The sequence below is a fragment of the Colobus angolensis genome, unplaced genomic scaffold (genome assembly GCF_000951035.1).
Source record: "Colobus angolensis palliatus isolate OR3802 unplaced genomic scaffold, Cang.pa_1.0 Scaffold269, whole genome shotgun sequence".
Classification (NCBI taxonomy): domain Eukaryota; kingdom Metazoa; phylum Chordata; class Mammalia; order Primates; family Cercopithecidae; genus Colobus; species Colobus angolensis.
In genome coordinates this window covers 135,797-155,659 of record NW_012115921.1, presented here as the reverse complement: position 1 = coordinate 155,659, position 19,863 = coordinate 135,797, and the positions used below count along the sequence as shown (strand labels likewise).

The window sequence follows — 19,863 nt, the reverse complement described above, 5'->3', positions numbered from 1 at the left end:
CTTACCCTGGACAAAACCCAGAACCCCACAAATCCTCAACTATCTATTCTCACCTCTGCCCCTTCACCCCCAACCCCTGTCATACCTCTAGCAGGAGCCTCAGTGCTGTGCTGTGTCCTCCACCCATTCCTCCTAGTGTCCCTTGGCCCTGTTTCACTTAGCCTATTGCCTTTTCTGGCCTGGTGCCCTCGACTCTCCAGTGCCTCCACCCAGCCCTGGACTTGAAGCTCTGTCAGGTGTTCTGAACTCTCCCAGCCTGTACCCTTGGCCCTGTAGCATCCCTCTGGCCCTGCAGCCCAGCTATGCTGGCTGCTCAGTGTACCTCCCCCTCACCAACTTTCCCTAGCTGTACCATCACAGTGCATGTCTTAGATCAGTCAGTCTCAGTGACACTTGAAGACAGTTTAGAAAAAAGAAGGGATGGCAAAAATGAAATGTCAACTTGGAAATTGCTGGTGACTCTTGAGGCTTTTTGTCTGTGCCTGTCCTACCCTGTTGAAAATGGCTTGATGTAGAGGCTCTTGAAGTACTGTATATTGGCCCTTTGTGGCTCTTAGATGTTTAACTTCTTGTATTTGGGCCAGCCACCTAACCATTCATCCATTTATTTAATCATTTAATGCACACACACACACACACACACATACACACACATTAATCTCCAAGTATGTGCCCCATATTCTACTAGGTGCCAGGTATACATTGGTGAATAAGATAGTCAGTCCCATGCTGGAGAGTACAGTCTGGTGGAAGAGACAGTTAAGCAACAATAATAAATTGTGGTAAAGTGCTATAATAGTCATTGGGGTACACCCCAATGGAGTACCTAGCTCTGGGAGAGGGGGCTGTTGACAGACGACTTCTTAGAGGACATTATTTTAAGTTGAAATTTCGAAGAGGAGAAGTTGGGCTAGTGAAGGGTAGAGGGGTAGAACAAATAGTCCAAAGGAATGGCAACTAGGAAGCTTCAGAAGTGAGAGAAAGCCTGGGGCAGTTAGGGGGGCTTCAGATAATTTGTAATTTGGTTGATACGATCATGAGACACACTGGGAAATGGGATGGATTGAGACCAGAGGGGCTGTAAGGCCTTGTAAATTATGCTTTGGGGTTGGGATTCAGTCTTGGGGGATGTGAGGAGTAAGTGAAGGACTTCCAGAAAGGAAGGATATGGTTTGAATTAAGTTTGAAAGATCACTTTAGCTGTGGTAAGGGAGACCAGAATAGTACAAAGGAGAAACAGGAGGCTGAATGAAATCAATAGCAATAGGAATGAATAGGAAGCAAAGATTTCAAGAGATATCAGATCACAGGAGTTTTAGCCTCAGTGTCTGATTGATGATAGGTAAGGCAGAGAAAACCCTTTGGCTTAACACCCAGGTGTTTTCCCATGCTCCCATCCCAGCGGATCTGTCTTGACCCACTGGAATGGGAGCATGGGAAAAAGAGTATATTTAGGGGAAGAAGTTAAGTTTTGAATTATTGATATTCTTTTGTGGAAGACACATTACAAGATGACCTGAAGGCAGCTAGCTTTAGATGTCAGTAGTTCAGAAGCAAGCACGAGAATTGCTGTAACTGCCCGAAGGGTTCTTCTTGCCTGCTGCACAAATGAAGACCATGGCATTGCAGTAGAGAAAAAGTTTAGTTAATGTGAGGCTGGGATTTTTCAAAGGCAGTTTGGGGAAGGGGTGGGGGTGGCTAGAAATGGGTGCTTGCTGCTGATTGGTTGGGATGGAAATGAAATCATGGGTTAAAGCTGTTCACTTGAGCTGAGTTGCTTCTGGATGGGGCCATAGGAGTGGGATTGATGGATCTAGGTGAAGCCATGGATGTCAGACATGCAGAAAACTTGAAAAGATATCTCAAAAAGCCAATCTACAATAGGCCCAGGAATGATTAGGGGAAAGGCAAGAGGTGGGGGTGGGTAGGTTAGATCAGATCTTTTTCACTGTCATAATTTGCTCATTGATATAATTTTTGCAAAGGTGGTTTCATTGCCAGTGCTCAGTTGTAGTGGAAGCCATGCAGAAAATGCTGCTTCTCATTTGCTGAGGTTCAGTTCTGTTCCTATACATAGAACAGAGGAAAGGAGCTGAGCCATATACATGCATGGTGTCAGTGCTGCCTGTGTGAGTGGCCCACAGGGTTCCCTGAGCAGCAAGGGGTGCTGCCCTCTTGTGTGGCTGCAAGTTGGCAGTGGGGTTAGCAAAGGTCCTAGAAACTCTAACTTCTCATTTTGAGCTTCTCCTGCCCCTTATTAAAAGGGGCTCCTGTAGAGGTTTGGAGGGACAGATGGCCTGGCATTCTTCACATGTTTCATAGACTTTTCATGGCTTGAACTCCCAGAAAAAGGACCCTCAAATTTGTCATCCTGGCTTAGAGGAACCTTTGGATCAGCAGAGAGAGATCAACCCTGACAGTGAGAGCCACTGGTTGTCTACAAAACTACTGCAATAAGGAAAAGGATTTTCTTTTTTGAGGAAATCTGTTGTCTTGGAGCTGGGGTTGGGCAGGGTGGAGGGTATGAAGCTCAAGGATAGCAAACAACATTCTGAGCCTTTTACCATTGAGTGATAATATTTTGTATAGTATCGTTCTAATTTTTTCATAGGTTTTTACATGGATTATTTCATTTTATCTTTTTATCCTAGCAATACTATGAGGAAGCCACTTTCTTATTCCCCTTTGAAAGATGTGGAAACTGAGACACAGAGAGGTTAAGTGACCCACCTAAGAGTTATACAGCCAACCCATTGGGCAATGTTAGGACCAGACCACAGGTCCTTGACAGCTCTGTGTTCAATGACTAGGTTAAATTGCTTCTCTTTCTGCACTGCAGTGTGGCGTCTTACCTGCTGAATTTTCCTATCTTTACAATCCTTGAAGTAGCCTGAGGCTTTGCTGGGGAGAGGTCTTAGGACCAGCCTAGTTTGATATTGGTTGTTTTATCTGGTAAAGGTGTATTGTCCTTCAGCCCACTCCCAGCCTGTGCTGTCCTGTGAGTGGCAGGAAAGTCAAAAGAATCTATCTGAAGGTCACGGACCAGAAGAGCCTGTGGCACCACGCACCTTTCTGTGAGTTCCACACTGACTGTATATCACCAAAAGAGGACTTTTGGTGAAGCAGAACATCTGTGTACAAGTACCTTGGAGTTGGTGCTTCGTGAGCCAATGGTGGAAACAGGTTGCTGCTGAAAATGAGATGTGAAAGTTCTGGAATGGGTTTTCTAGTGGCTTGAGCTCTGCAACCCCTTTTGAATGAATTTTGGTATTTGTCTGGTACCAGCTGTTGCCTAAGCTTCCTAATCTTGGTTCAGTCACTCTGAAATAAAAACTGTGGCTACAACCCTACCACAGCAACCCTTACATCTCAGGTGAAGCTGGGAGACATTCTGATGCCTTCATTTTATGCTTCTGAACCAGTCAACTGCTGAAAAATACACACAATCCTTTCTTCAAGGGAGTTGGCTGGGTGCAGTGGCTCATGCCTATAATCCCAGCACTTTGGGAGGCTGAGACAGGCAGATTGTTTGAGCTCAACTGCTTGAGACCAGCCTGGGCAACATGGTGAAACCCCGTTTCTACAAAAAAAAACACAATAAAATTAGCCAGGCGTGGTGGTGCATGCCTGTGGTCCCAGCTACTCAGGAGGTTAAGGCATGAGAATTGCTTGAGCCTGGGAGGCAGAAGTTGTAGTGAGCCAAGATAGCGACATTGCATTCCAACTTGGGCAACAGAGCGAGATTGTCTCAAAAAATGAAAAGCTCTCATGGAGTCAAAGCTGTGGGCATCACAGAAAGCCCTATCCGAGTCCCAGTTCACCTGTAAGAGGGACCTTTCTTCTGCTGCTCGTAACATAGCCCCGGATCTTCAAGAGAGGACTTTGAGGCCACCAGCATGCTATTCATGGCTTAGGAGCCTGAGATGTATTTCCAGTAAATGATACAGAAGCAGTAGGCATTCCTGTGATGCAGATTATTAAGAGTGATACAGAGGAGTAAGGATAATGATCAGGCAGATAGTATTTATACCATTATCAAAGCATTTTGATGCCCGATCTCTTAATATGAGTCTTATAAAAACTCAGTGAGATTTACATTAACCTGTGTAGGAGGAAATTAAAACCTAGAGCTGGACAATGACTTGCTTAAACTCATTAAACCCTGGTAACTGTGAGTAAATACTAGGCATCCTGCCTCCATAGTCTCCAAAGCTACTGCTATGGATCAGATTGTGAGTCCTTAACCTCAGGGACAATCTTTTCCTCATAGCCTAGCCAGGACAGCAGCATTTGCTCAGAATGTTCCTGGGACCTGGTGAAGCTTTCTTAGGGCACAGCCTGCGTCTTGGTCAGCATCTGCAGAATTGTATGCTCTTTCTACTCGGGAGTCAGACCAAACACTCCCCAAGTCTGGCTCCTGAACTTAGCACACTCTAAGAAGCTTGTCTCCTTAGTTCTATCCTGATTTCATTCACCATCCAAACCTAAGATTTTTGTCTAGGTCTCCTGGCCCATGAGAAAACAGGTCCTTGCTCCTATCTGTTTAATAAGACAGAATAGTGTATAAAGTGTTTTATAAGTACTCCCATTCAAAATGATTTTTTTTTTTTTTGAGATGGAGTTTCACTCTTGTTGCCCAGGCTGGAGTGCAATGGTGCGATCTTGGCTCACCACAACCTCTGCCTCCCAGATTCAAGTGATTCTCCTGCCTCAGCCTCCTGAGTAGCTGGGATTACAGGCATGTGCCACCATGCCTGGCTAATTTTGTATTCAAAATAATGTTTTTAAGTCAGTTTCCTACACTGGCCTGGGCAAAATACCTTTGACCAAATTCTCCTGAGTCTCCAAGGCTTGGGGTTTGAGGGTTCTACTCATCTGCCTTTCACTTCAGACTTACTAGAATCCGCTTACTCCTTTCCTCTTTCTTCTACCTCAGATTCTGGGATCCTCTTTGCTTTTTCTGTCCTCCCTGGATTATCAGGGCATTGGGCACTTTTCACTTCTCTCTTCACCACCCATGAACCTTTTCTCATTTGACTTCACTAAGTTATCATATATCTGCATGGTTACATCCATAGTGACAGCCTTAATAAGTACAAGAGCTTTCTGTTGAGGTGGAGGAACACTCATTGTCAACAAGGGCAACAACTTTGCCATTAAAAATCAACATGTGAGGGCCAGGCACAGTGGCTTATGCTTGTAATCCCACGTTTTGAGAGGCCGAGGCAGGTGGATCACTTGAGGTCAGGATTTCAAGACCAGCAGCCTGGCCAATATGGTGAAACCCCATCTCTACTAAAAATACAAAAATTAGCTGGGTATGGTGGCAGGCACCTGTAATCCCAGCTACTTGGGAGGCTGAGGCAGGAGAATCACTTGAACTTAGGAGGCTGAGAGGTTACAGTGAGCTGAGATCGCCTGACTGCACTGCAGCCTGGCCCACAGAGCAAGAATCCGTCTCAAAAAAATAAATAAATAAAAAAATAAAAATCAACATGTGAAATTGCTTACTAGAAAAGTTACTCCCTTCCTCAGCCATCTGATTCTGTTGTTTCAAGATCTGCTACTGTTAAACCAGTTTGCTTAATCTTGAAGTTGTTGAAGCATTCCTTTTTTTTTTCTTTTCTTTTTTTGAGATGAAGTCTCACTCTGTCACCCAGGCTGGAGTGCAGTGGCATGATCTCAGCTCACTGCAACCTCCGCCTCCCGGGTTCAAGCAATTCTCCTGCCTCAGCCTCCTGAGTAGCTGAGACTACAGGCATGTGCCACCACACCGGCTAATTTTTGTATTTTTGGTAGAGATGGGGTTTCACCATGTGCAGGCTGGTCTCAAACTCCTGACCTCAGGTGATATGCCTGGCACATTCACGTATTTTGAAGATTTAATTCACAAATCTGTTTCCCTCTCTCTTGTTTCCTTAGCTAGAGTGAAGGCCTTCAGTGTGTTTCCAAGACACAACTCCCAAATCTTTGGTCCCTTTTTCTGTTGCATATTTACACAGTGGTCAGTTTCTGATGACTTTAACCATCAGAGCAAAAATCTGAAGCCAGAAGTGACCAGGCAAAGCTTTGGAACAGCAGGAAAAACAGCCATCACAAAACCCATGCATTATATTCTGTAGGAGATCATAAACTCTTATGTGGGTATCTAGCCAGTGTTCTTGATCTAGCAAGCTAAAATACATGGTTTTCTTGGGAAAATTTTAGTTTAACTACATTATAGTAGTAAGCAGAGTAGAAGCGGAGAGTCAAGATTTCTGTGAGGGCAGATAACAAGGGAGAAGACAAGAAACATCACTTGGAAAAGTGCCACGGTATGAGGTCATTCACTGAAAGAACAAGCTAAGCCCTACGTTCTCAGAAGTTCCCGAAAGCATCACTGAACTACTTATTGGTTCATCAAAATTTCTTGATATCACTAAGAAATGGTCTCCTTAGGCTTCTTATGCTCTGTTTAATAAGACAGAAGAGTATGTAAAGTGTTTTAGAAGTATTCCCATTCGAAATAATGTTTTTAAGCCAATTGCATTTTGTTGTTGAAAGAGGTATGTTTCAGATAACTGGAAAATTTATGTGGAACACCACCCTATCTGCACTACTTTATCCCCAGCAATATTATCTTGCTGTGAAAACCTGAAATTTATATTAAACTCAGGGCATGTGCACTAAGTGTCTGTTTATTGATTTCTCAATCATTTCTTACTAGGGCACTAGCTTTCTAGCTACTGGCACAGAATCAAGACCAGCCAGCCTGTTTTCAAGGCTGGTCCCAGATTCCTAGTCTTGGACCTGTATGAGCTTGGGAAATCTGGGTAACCACTCTGTGTCTCAATTTCCCTTCCTGTTAAAATGAAAGAGCAATGTTTTCTCTGAATTTTGACAATACCATGTGGCAATCATTAGAATAATAATGTCAACACATTGAACTCTAGAAACACATCTGAGTGTTAAGAGTGAGGAGAGAGAGAGGGCAGCAAGTAACAGAGCACAGGTCAAGCAGAGTTCAGGTTAGATAGGTGCAGGGTCACATAGGTGACTAGTAGCAGAGGTTGAAAGTCAGACAATTCAGGGAGGTCATAGGTCAGGCAAGTTGTCAAGTCAGGTGGTAAAGACAGGTAGGTTAAATAGGTTAACTGAATCCATTAAATTAATAGGTGAGGTAATTTCAGATAAGTCAGGCAGGTGGCAGACAAAGATGAGACAAAAAAACAGGCAAGAAGAGGAAAGGGACAGGGATGGGAACACACAGTTTGGGGGAAGGGAAATGAAGAACGAGACGAGATGCTAGTTAAGGGAGGTAAGACGGAGCTCTATAGGATCGGGGTTGTCTCTCTTCATCCTCCAAAGAAGACCTGAGCTGATTATCAGAGTGAATGTGTTTTGGCATTTTGACTCTTCCTCTCTGAACTAGAAAATAGTTTATTTTCAGTTGTGAATCTCAAAATATACCTTTTCCTTCATGAAATCTGGAGGTTTGTATGTGAAGATGAAGTCAAGGTGTCAGTTACATGGTTGACAGCCTAGAAACCTCAGTGATACCCTCTGCATACTTTATAGCTAGAAATACATGTTTGCTCCTGTCATTTGACTCTGAACAATCCTGGGGTCTAGAGGGTGGGTGGTATCATCTCCGTTGATAAGTGAGCTCCCTTCTGCATGGGAGACACCAAGTGTCAGACAACCTGGCCATGTTCTCAAACCCTTTTCCAATCCCATCATGCTCTCGAGAAATGCTTCCTCTCCTCCCAGGCCCTGGAGACTCAGCCTGCTTTCCTTGCTCTGAAAGTTGGCCCTACCCTTGCCCCCAACCCATCTTGTAGCACTGGCAACAGACTAGGATGGAAGTTCTCAAATCTTCTTTTTCTTTTTGTACATGAAATCAGTACCTTTTGTTTTAATATTTTACAATCCTTCACTCTAGAGAGCTGATGTAGTATAAAAATAACGAACACATAGCATATATAGGTTTTGGAAATGCCATTGTGTCTGTATAGCCTGTAAAAATGGGGTTGGGCTGGCTTTCTCACAGCACTTTCTCTGAGTCCCTTCCTCCGTGGAAGTTTTCCAGGTTCTTGTTACTACTACCAGAGCTTCACCCCATCTCCTGATAGCATTGGCCTCCTTGAGATTGGCTGTGGTTGTAAGAAGGAAAGAAATCAGTCGAGTATGCAATATCTTGGGATGTATTGCTGACCTCGTATTGTCTTCTGGGTATTACAGGACCAGGTTCATCAGGTTCACCTCAAAATAAACTACCATGGAGTTTCCGCAATTTTTCCACAGTTCAGTCTGCATGTTTTCTTCTCCCCTATCATTATGTTAACTCACATATGCAATAGGTAATTAGGACAGGAGAGCTGATTTCCCATGAATATGATCTCTACCCCTAATCTGGGAAGTTTTGTCCTTGGGGATTTTATCTTGTGCATATCTTGTGAGATATGGCACCTGACCATTATTATTTGGGGGGTCTCATGTGGATTTTAGTGCTTTTAATGCTTGGCAACAAGGATCTCACTAAGAAGAGACATCTATATAATTCTCAATGTCCAGCATGGGTAGATTAAATGAACGCCACAACGGCACTAAACATACATGTCAAATAGGGGAAAGGGGAAAGAATCCAGAGCAAAGGATTAGGCTGTCATATATTGCAAAACGGAATGAAATAGTCACTGGGTATTCTTGTTCATAGATAAGAAAATATAGAATATTAGAGACAACAAGGAGACATTAAGGAATGCAGGCCTGGGCATGTTTGAGATAGCCATTGATTTTTGGCCTTGGTCCCTTAAGCTGGGCTTCATTCCTAGTTTGCCCAATTTGGTTTAAATATTCTTTCCACCTTGCTTCTCTTCAACCTTTCTTATCTTGGCACTTAGACTGTGGAGGAAATTGAAGGTTTTTAAAAACTTGAACACTATTAAACTACTAAGGAAAATATAAAAAGCATACTTTGGAGAGATAAACAAAAGATATTTAACTCATCTGTTTTTAAAATTAAGAATAGAAAATATAAGCCTTACTAAAGCAGTTAAATAATAAGGGAAAGAGGTAGGGAAAGAGGAGAAAGAGATGATAAAAGAAAGCAGGACAGAAAGAGAGAGAAGGAGCTCATGAGAGAGAGGGGGAGAGAGGAGAAGAGGGGGAAGGAAAAGAAATAGAACAGAATATGACAGATAGTGAAGGGGAGTAAGCCCAGAGACGTATAGAGGGAGACAAGTCAAAATTAAGTTGTAGCTTTGGTACCGAAGATCTGGATTCTTTTTATTTATTTGTTTATTTATTATTGTTATTATTATTATTATTATTTTTGAGACAGGGTCTTGCTCTGTTGCCCAGGCTGGAGTGTAGTGGCACAATCTTGGCTCACTGCAGCCTCAACCTCCTGGGCTCAAGCAATCCTCCCACCTTAGCCTCCAGAGAATCTGGGATCACAGGCCCATGCCACCATGCCTGGCTAATTTTTCTGTCATTTGTGGAGATGGGGTTTCACCATATTGCCTAGGCTGGTCTTGAACTCCTGGGCTCAAGCAATCTGCCTGCCTCGGCCTCCCAAAGTGCTGGGATTGCAGGTGTGAGCCACGATGCCCGACCAAGATCTGGATTCTAAATCTATAAAAAATCTACATCAAATCTATTTAATGATAAAATATTGAAAGGATCCTCTGAGATCAGGAATGAGACTAGAATGGCTACTATCACTGCTTCTATTCAGTATTGTACTGGAGGTCTTAGCTAGTGGAGTGAGGCAAGAAAAACAAATGTAAAGAAAAAAAGAAAATAGATTTACCATTCAGGATGGGCGTGGTGATTCATGCCTGTAATCCCAGCACTTTGGGAACCTAAGGTGGGAAGATGGCTTAAGCCTGGGAGTTCAAGACCAGCCTGGGCAACATAGCAAGACCCTGTCTCTACAGAAATAAAAAATAAAAGTTAGCTGGGTGTGGTGTTATGCGCCTGTAGTCCCAGCTACTCCAGAGGCTGAGGTGGGAGGATTGCTTACTTGAGCTTGGGAGGTCAAGGCTGCAGTGAGCTGTGGTTGTGCCACTGCACTCCAGCCTGGGTGACACAGCAAGACTCTGCCTGGAAAAACAAAACAAAAACTTATTATTCATGGATGGGCATGATTTGTGTGCACAGAAAATCCAAAACAAAATCCCAGAATGACTTCAGCAAGGTCTATACAAAGTCAATATTCAAAAATTAATTGTATTTCTATATACAATACACAAACAATAAAGAGAAATGGAAATCTATAAAATTATGTTTTACAATAATATGAAAAAACTTAAGATGCCCTTCTGAGCCTCATCTTTGTCAAGTGTAAAATTAGGTCTGCAGCAACAATAATAACAATAAAAATAATAGCAGCAGCAGTAAAAACAACTGGGGTTTATTGAGCATCTACAGTATGCCAGATATTGTTCTAAATGTTCACATGGATTGTTTCTTTTAACCTTTAATGGTTATTGTGAGGATTAAATAAAGTAATGTATGTAAAACATTTAGCAAATTGCCTTGCATATAATAAATTCTTAATAAACTTTGGCTGTATAAAAATAATCATTATTTTAGAGAGACTCATTGACTAAGTTGTCAGCAGATCTAAGCTGCTGTTCATTTGACTAAAGATTTGTAGAATAAACAGTCCTGTATTAGTGTTGTTTTGAAATTTTAAATAGCTCATTAATTCATTTATTTGTCCAGACACTGCTCTTGGGTCTAGGAATACAGTGGGTAAGCAAAATAGATAAAAATCCATACCTTAATGGAGTTTCCACTTTAGTAGGGGAAACAGACATTACATTAATCAAATGATATCACGGATTGTGGTATGAGGCTGAAAGTATAAGTACAAGGCATATGAGAGCATAAAAGCGGGAACCTGGTCTGGACTAGAGAATGAAAGAAGGCTTTCTGGCAAAAAATGTCAGTTGAGCTGAGTTCTGAAGGATAAGTGGAACAGGGCAGGGCTAAGAGAATCCTCTATGCAGAGAAAGCAGTTCCTCTGAAGCGGGTGAGGATAGTGGGTGGAGGGAGAGCTTGGTATGTTTCAGGAACTGGAAAAAATGAGTGACGAGTTCAGAGAATGAGGAGAGGGTTATTGAATGAGCTATGGCTATAAAGGAGGACAGAGGGACAGGTCGTCAGGGCCTCGGGAGTCTTGTTAAGAATTTTTGTAGTTATTCTAAGAAGAATGGAGTGCACTGCGGGGTTTTATGAAAAGAATGATGTGATCGGATCCGTGTTTTGAAAATATTTCTCCATTGAAGAGGCTACTACTGTTGTCTAGGGAGATGTGAAGGTAGGTTAGGCTAGGGCACCGTCAGCAGAGGGAAGAATTAGTGGGTATATTTGAGAGATGTTTAAGGGGTAGAATTGATGGGGCTTGGTATTAGCTTGGGTGTGGCAGGAGGGGTGCTTCACTGATGCCTCCCTCATAGGATCTGACTTGCAGATCTGGATGACTAGGAGTGGCTTTCACTGAGATGAGGACAGTCTTCATGGCAAAACAGCTTTAGTAACTATATTGAGACTTGAGAATGTATTTGAAGTATTTTATTTTCCTCTGAAAATTTGAATGGGAAAAGAAATGACAGATTCAAGACACTGATTTTGGAAACTTAGATAGATATGCCTAATCCCCATTTTCTCTTTGTTTTTCAAAAGATGTGAAATTGTTATATATTTAGTCTTTTTTTTTAAAGGGCAGGAATATGAAACTTATACATTCCTGAAGGTTATGTTTAGAGCCAGTCTCCCTCATTTTCCCCGAATCTGTCTCTTCAATCTGAAAAATGGAATGGATTCAGTACAGAAATCTGTATCTTCAACTTCTTTTTATAAGCCTTTTACATCTCTTCTCCTCAGACGTAAGAAAATAATTTTGGAGTCAGAACATTACTGCCTTATCCAATGATTGTACGGACTGGGTGATATTAAGATTTAGGTGCTTTGAAGTTCTCTGCCTCTGGTTTGGAAGGTATACTAGGGCCAGAAAAGACCTCCAAATATCTTGTTTAAAGCCTACATCAAATGCTAGTAGTGCTTGGAGTTGATCTGAACAAGCCCATAAGAAGGCCCCGGAGTTGACCCAGGTTCCTCAGGACTGATTGGAACTTTCTGAGCCTTGGCATTCTCTCAAAGAAGATCTGAGGCTGATAAGAGTTTGAACCTTCTCAATCCCCTGCTACTTTTGTATAGCAGAAACTATTCTATAGCACCCCTTAACGGGAAGAGAAGCCACTGGTGGTATAGTCAGAGGGGAATTTGAAATTAGAGGGCAGTCCCACAACCTGACCCTTTGCTTAGGTACAGGACTAGGGTGAGGGATGTGGCTGACTGTGTGTGTGTGTGCGTGCGTGTGTGTGCATGTGTGTGTACATGCCTCAGGTCAGGCAATAAGTTCTCTTTCTCACTCTTGCTAACATACACACACACACACACACACACACAGTCCTCCGCTTGTGCCTCTCTCTGTGTATCATAGCCTAGCAGCCTCCTTGGTTTCAGGAAGAGGAACAGGGAGGGCTTCATGCATTGCCTGAGTTCCTGGCAGCTACCAGACTCTGAAGCCAGAGTGGAATTGGAGCATGGGAGCTCCTGTGGATTGGGTCCCCCTTCTTCCTCCCTCCATTCCCAGCTAGCAGCCTGACTCTACCCCTTGTCTCTGTTCCCACAGCACTCCACCTCGGTGAGCATCATGGGCTTTTCCAACACTCTGGAGATGGAGTTGTCATCTACCAGGTTGGAGAGGCCCCTAGAGCCACAGATCCAGAGTGTGAGCAGCCTGACATCTGGCACCCCCCTGGCAGTACCAAGCCTGCTGAGTGATTCCCCCAAAACGGTGTCCAGCCTGACAAGTGTTCAAAACCAGGCCATGCCCAGCCTGACAACCTGTCACCTACAGACTGTGCCCAGTCTTGTGCGTAGCACACTCCAGTCCGTGCCCAACCTGATGAGTGACTCCCCTCAGGCTATGGCAAGCCTGGCAAGTGATCACACTCAGGCTGGGCCCAGCCTAATGTCTGGTCACACCCAGGCTGTGCCAAGTCTGGAAACTTGTTCTCTGCAGAGCATTCCTCCAGTTTCTGACATGCAGCCAGAAACTGGGTCCAGCTCCAGTTCTGGCCGAACTTCAGGGAGCCTGTGCCCCGGAGATGGGGCTGATCCCTCCCTGGGGAATGCTCTGTGTAAGGTAAGTCCTGGGGAAATGCTATTCAAACTTCCTTTGCTCATCAATGGGCAAAAGATTGGCCACTGGGACCCTTATTCTGACCTTAGCTTAACAGTTCTGAGACCACTAATGACAACCATGTCTGAGTTCTTTGATTCTTGTTGATATTTCTCTTTTGAAAGATGGAAAGTGAGGATTCCACTCGCTTCACTGACTCACTGGGACAAGGTCCCATAGCCCCTGGTCTGGATGCTTCCAAGGACTTGGCCATCCCCTCAGAACTGGAGGAGCCAATTAATCTCTCTGTGAAGAAACCTCCACTGGTGCCAGTGGTCAGCACATCTACAGCTCTGCAGCAGTACCGGAACCCAAAAGGTGAGACTCAAGCAGCCTGCCCTTCGTGTTGGCCACAGAGTTGAGCAGATGGACTCAGCACTTCTAGGTGAGATAGAGGCCAGCAGACAAGCTCTAAGCTGGGGAAACAGTGCGTCTCTCTGAGGTTGAATTTACTTCCCTCCTCCAGAACTGTCTTAGTAACACCTGTTCTGCTTCCCTCACCATGGCCATGGCTGATCTAGGGATGGCCAGGACTTATTCTCTTTGTAACACTCCCCATGCAAAGAGTCCTGGGGGTCTGCTTTATACCTAGGGGGAAACAGAACTCAGCCCAGGAGGGCTAGCCTTGACAAAATGTTATAGGGAAAAGAGCATGTCTGACTTTGGAGTCCGATAGATGGAAGTTAGGAAACCAGTTCTCTCTCCCTCTGATTCTTGGTAAGATACCCAACCTCCCTCAACTGATTTCTTTCTCTCTAAATGGGGCTAATCGCACCTACTTCATAGGCTACTGGGACCAATAACTATAGTGAAATCATTTGATAACTTACTCTGAGTAGTAAGGATTTTCCTGGTACCTGACAGTAATGTGAATTTGTGTTGTGCCTCATAGTGAAGGTAATTTGGACCATTGGAGATTGGTTCTGATTCACTTCTCAGCCTCCCATGCCCTTTCTCCAACCAGGCTAGGCTAAGTTTGTTTTTCTGTGGAAGGTGAGGGCTAGTTGGGAGGTCAGGAAGTGACTCCCTGATGATCATTTGGGACTTTTTTCGTTCAATGTATGATGCGTGTTTAATTTGTAATGATTAGTCTGTTTCCTATACGTGTAATAAATGAAAATGAAAGACATAATTTTTCTCCTTTTTTTTTTCACACTGACTGAAAGGCCAACTGAAAAATTATTGGTTCTTATTACACACAATAATGTAACTCTGCGTTTTATGCAGTTAAACATTTTAGTCCCTGCTTGCCCATGTACAGTGCCTAGGACCGTGCCTGGTGCTGAATGGATGCTAGTTCCATCCTTTTGCCCCATGACTGCCTCCACAGACTGCCTACTCAGGGGAGAACTCCCTGGGAGCCTCTTTTCCGTGGAGTGTGAGCTGGATTCTTAAGCACTGCTGGAATCCCAGCACTTGGCTGACAGGGCATAGGCTGGACAAAAAGACTCCTCAGAGGAGGCAACACTGGTGTACTGAGAACAAGTGATTTCTGAGCTCATCTTGAAGGTGAGAAACTTGCCCATCAGTGCCTAACACTCACCCATAGGCAGCCTGTGAGTGTTACTTGTGTTCATCTTTTTAAAAGAAGGTGGCTTCCTCCTCTCAAGAAGGAGATCCATGGCAAACTTGTTACCACTATGAATAACTATAGTGTAGATAACTACTGTATGACAGGTGTGTGGCCAAAGGTATGAATAGCAGATATAAGTGGAAGGTATGCATGACAGGGCTTGTTGCCACAAATGTGTGTCACAGGTATTTATCTGTCTTTTGCTTTAGAGTATGAGAATTTTGAACAAGGAGCCCTAGAGCTGGATGCAAAGGAGAACCAGAGCATCAGGTAACAGCCTCCTGACTAATCTCCCTCCCATCCATGATTTCACATCCTGAGATGTTGGCACAGGGAGGAAGCATCCTTGATGAATTAACCACAAGTGGAAGAAATTTGCCTGCAACTGTCTTCTTCAACCCCTCAACCTTCAAGTGGATGTCTGGGATGGTTGTGGGAGGATGTCCTGGTTCCTGCACCATGAGGCATGTGCTCTGGGTGCAGTCCTTGCACTTCAGGGAGCTCCTGTCTTTGACCAGGACTACACCAAAGGGCTTCCCAGTGGCTGACAGGGCCTGGCCATGCAGAGCTGGGCCAGGAGGGGACAGAATGTGGACCTGCAGAGTCCACATTCAGAGTCCAGATCTGAGAGGATCTGGAGTAGCAATTCAGCTGGGGATTGTATTAGTCAGGGTTCTCTAGAGGCATAGAACTAGTAGGATATATATATAACTTTATTAAGTATTAATTTACATGATCACAAGGTCCCACAATAGGCTGTCTGCAAGCTTGAGGAGCAAGGAGATCCGGTCTGAGTCTCAAAACTGAAGAACTTGGAGTCTGATGTTCAAGGGCAGGAAGTGTCTAGCACAGGAGAAAGATATAGCCGGGAGGCTAGGCCGATCTCTCCTTTTCATGTTTTTCTGCCTGCTCTATATTTGCTGGCAGCTGATTAGATGGTACCCACCCAATTAAGGGTGGGTCTGCTTTCCCCAGCCCACTGACTCAAATGTTAATCTCCTTTGGCAATGCCCTCACAGACATACCCAGGATCAATACTTTGTATCCTTCAATCCAATCAAGTTGACACTCAGTATTAATCATCACAGGGATCATGGATGTTTCTGACTTAGAGGTTGGGAACAGAGGAGGATCCCATCAAGACCCCGGGGTGTCTATCTTGCTGCAGAGCCTTCAATAGCGAGCATAAGATTCCCTATGTGCGACTGGAGCGACTCAAGATCTGTGCTGCCTCCTCAGGAGAGATGCCTGTGTTCAAGCTGAAGCCACAGAAGAATGATCAGGATGGAAGCTTCCTGCTGATCATCGAGTGTGGTACTGAGTCCTCCAGCATGTCCATTAAGGTACCACTTTGCTCTGCTTTGGCATTAAATGCTGGCCCAGCCTAAGAGCTTATTCTTTCTGTTACTGCCAGAATTCTGACTCTGGGACCTTTCCTGAGTCTCTGATGGGGCTGTAGCTCGGCCAGACGTTGTCCCCTGCTGCAAGGGGCCTGTGAGATGCATATTAGGAGTGAGATGTCCCAGCATTCATGGGGCTTGCTTGCTTGGGGTCCTGGAATAAGTGGCTCTCATGTAGGCACGCAGGGCCTGCCAGTCCCTCCCTCCCCTCCCTCGAGAGCTTGTTGGTTCTGTGCTCTGGCTGCCCAGACTTACTTCTTCCCCAAGGTCAGCCAGGACAGACTGTCTGAGGCCACCCAGGCCCCAGGTCTGGGGGGAAGAAAGGTCACTGTCACTTCTCTGGCTGGGCAGCGGCCATCAGAAGTGGAGGGCACATCTCCTGAAGAACACAGACTCATTCCTCGAACCCCAGGAGCCAAGAAGGGCCCCCCAGCTCCAATAGAGAATGAGGACTTCTGTGCTGTTTGCCTCAATGGTGGAGAGTTGCTGTGCTGTGACCACTGCCCCAAAGTGTTCCACCTATCCTGCCATGTGCCAGCCTTGCTCAGCTTCCCAGGGTGAGTCATGCCAGTCCAGGACCATCACCTGGCTAGTAGGGTTACGCTCCAGGGATGATTATTCCAGGCCAGGCCCACAGAGTTCCCAGGATGGGCTTACTCCCCTCTTCTGGACCTGCTTTTTGCAGTCTGTGAGTTAATGGGCCTGGGTATCTTCTGCACACAGATAGGTGGATGTTTGACATTTGGTTGACTTCCTTTCCACCTCTTTTCTCACCTTCTTCTTGCATGTGGATTTGCGCCTATACTACTAACCCCAGTCTCCCCTAACCCCTGTTTTTCTAAATTCACTAAACTCTGAGTTACTGAATTTCTTCCAAGCCTGTGGCTAGGAAGCCATTTCTTACATAGAAAGACCAGGGACTCAGTTTCCCATGCCTGCCCTAGGGCAGAGGGAGAGGGAAGGGTGCTCTGGGCAATGTGCTGAGGCCTAACGTGGCCTCACCTGCCCCTGCAGGGGAGAGTGGGTGTGTACCTTGTGCCGCAGCCTGACCCAGCCCGAGATGGAGTACGACTGTGAGAATGCGCGCTATAACCAGCCTGGAATGCGGGCATCTCCTGGCCTAAGCATGTATGACCAGAAGGTAGGGAGGAGTCTTTGGAAGCAAGGTTCCCTGCCTTTAGCAGCCCCCTCTGCCTACAGGGTCTGAGGGCTTTCAGAGGGGATGAGGGGCTTTTCTGGATACCTTTCTTTGTCCTATGCCTGACAACTTGGCCCAGGGGTGTTTGGATGATTTTCCTTCTCCCAGCAGTTTTCCTCTGGCTTGGGAACCTGAATTGCACCTTAGTATGGCAGCTGGCACCCTGTGGGACAGAGCCAGGGAGTTATCAGGGTCAGCATCTTTTTTTTTTTTTTTTTTTTGAGATGGAGTCTCACTCTGTCGCCCAGGCTGGAGTGCAGTGGCGCGATCTCCACTCACTGCAAGCTCCGCCTCCCAGGTTCACGCCATTCTCCTGCCTCAGCCTCCCCTGTAGCTAGGACTACAGGCGCCCGCCACCACGCCTGGCTAATTTTTGTATTTTTAGTAGAGACGGAGAGGGTCAGCATCTTTAGTTCATACTGAGGTGAGACCAGAACAAAGTAACTCTGTTGCCAATTCTGATTTTGCAGAAGTGTGAGAAGCTGGTATTGTCCTTGTGCTGCAATAACCTCAGCCTGCCCTTCCATGAACCTGTCAGCCCCCTGGTAAGGAAGGCCATGCTGTTTCTGCCTGCTATTGTCTTTTCTGCTCAGAGGGCCCAGGCCTTGGGGCAGGAGCATCATAGTTCCCAGGCTGGGCTCAGAGCATGGCCACTGGAAGTAGTGACAATATTAACTTGTGGATAGTCCAGGGGACCATAGGAGGTCCTACATGGCCATTCCAGCCTCCCCCCCACAACTGCTACTGTATCAGATCTGACTTGACAGGTGACACATTCCTCCTTTTCCCTTTCTCTTTGTCTTCTTTCTCCATCCTTTTCTTCCTGTTTCTCATCATTCCTCCTCCTATTCTTTCACTTATATTCCAACTCATTCTCCATTTCTTCTTCCTTCTTATCCACACCTCCATTTCTTCTCTTACCCCCTTTGCCTCCTTCTCCTCATGTCTCCTCCCTCAAGGCCCGGCATTATTACCAGATTATCAAGAGGCCCATGGACCTGTCAATCATCCGGAGGAAGCTGCAAAAGAAGGACCCGGCTCACTATACCACCCCAGAGGAGGTGGTATCAGATGTGCGCCTCATGTTCTGGAACTGTGCTAAGTTCAATTATGTATGTCTTGCCTGTTTTCCCTATCTCATATTTCCCTGCAATCCCAGGACTGTCATGGGTGGGTAGCGGTGGGAGTTAGGTTTGGTCTGGGCTGCCATGAGGACTGGGGAGCAGATTCTGGGGGCCTGCTGTGGTGAGTGTTTAAAAGCTCTCTCCCACACTCATGCCTCAGCATGGACTCAGGAAAAAGGGGAGGTACTAGTGGCTGGCCATCTGTGGATACCTATTGGGGTCACTTCTGCCTTAAAAGCTGCTACCAAACTAGTTTTCCTGAGTCCTCAGAGAAAAATGTCAAGTTCCAGACACCTCAGGAGACCGCGCCAGGCTTTGTGCTCTGTGTAGCTCTTGGGGGACCTGGAAGAGATGGACTAGTAGAAAAGGGCTAGACCATCAGACCATCACTGCTCTCCTCCCCCCATCAGCCTGACTCCGAGGTTGCAGAGGCTGGCCGCTGCCTGGAAGTGTTCTTTGAGGGCTGGTTGAAGGAGATCTACCCGGAGAAACGGTTTGCCCAGCCAAGGCAGGAGGACTCAGACTCTGAGGAGGTGTCTAGTGAGAGTGGATGTTCCACTCCCCAGGGCTTCCCGTGGCCTCCCTACGTGCAGGAGGGCATCCAACCCAAGAGGCGGCGACGACATATGGTAAAGAGTTACTGCCAGCCGGCAGCAGGTGGGTGGTGATCAGGCAAGCAGAGGGGCACCCAAGCAGCAACCTAAGGCGAAGCTGTTCGGGTGGCACAAAAAATAGTGGTGACAATGAACCCCCACTTCCAGCCCCTTAACCCCTAAGGAAGGCAGGGCAGTACAGGGCTCATCAATGCCAGTTACTCACGAGACTTGAAATTCAGAAAGGTACCTGTCCCTGCCCAGGGTAACCCAGCATTTAGCAGCAGACCTGGGCTGAGAAACCAGTTGTCCTGATTCCCAGTTTGGTGCTAGCTACACTACACTGTGATTGTGATGCCCCTAAGGAGGGAATTACCTGGTCTTAGTGCCTGGTTTCTATTTGGGTTTGAGGGAGAAAGGAAGGGATCTTTCTTAGCCCCTTGGTGTAGCTAAGGAAGGAAAGGTATTGCTTGCAGCAGAGAGAGCTCCTCTGATCTTTGGGCTGGTCCCACCTGTGTAGACCAGAAACATCCATTCAGTGCTGTTTAATTCCACCGAAATGTTTTGCCTGCCTACTGTGTGCCAGGGTGTGACCAGCCATCCCCAGTTGTTTACCATACTTAGCATACAATGTTTAGTGGCTTCAGTAAGTTTTACTGCTGCATTCCTGGGGTAGAATAAAATACTTTGACTCTGCAGAACTGCAATCTTGACATAGCCTTTTCATGTTAATAAATC

At 45.6% G+C, this 19,863-nt stretch overlaps 1 protein-coding gene across 1 annotated transcript in view; it reads left to right on the top strand.

Annotated features, from left to right (window-relative positions):
* The window catches only part of TRIM66 (tripartite motif containing 66), a 46,918-nt gene that overhangs the window by 21,041 nt on the left and 6,014 nt on the right, over positions 1-19,863 (top strand). The window contains exons 11-19 of the mRNA XM_011947589.1: positions 12,686-13,205; positions 13,460-13,555; positions 15,020-15,080; positions 15,979-16,153; positions 16,478-16,767; positions 17,225-17,351; positions 17,879-17,953; positions 18,368-18,520; positions 18,943-19,161. Of these exons, the coding sequence (XP_011802979.1) occupies positions 12,686-13,205; positions 13,460-13,555; positions 15,020-15,080; positions 15,979-16,153; positions 16,478-16,767; positions 17,225-17,351; positions 17,879-17,953; positions 18,368-18,520; positions 18,943-19,161 (1,716 nt within the window). The remainder of the gene's footprint in view (positions 1-12,685; positions 13,206-13,459; positions 13,556-15,019; positions 15,081-15,978; positions 16,154-16,477; positions 16,768-17,224; positions 17,352-17,878; positions 17,954-18,367; positions 18,521-18,942; positions 19,162-19,863) is intronic.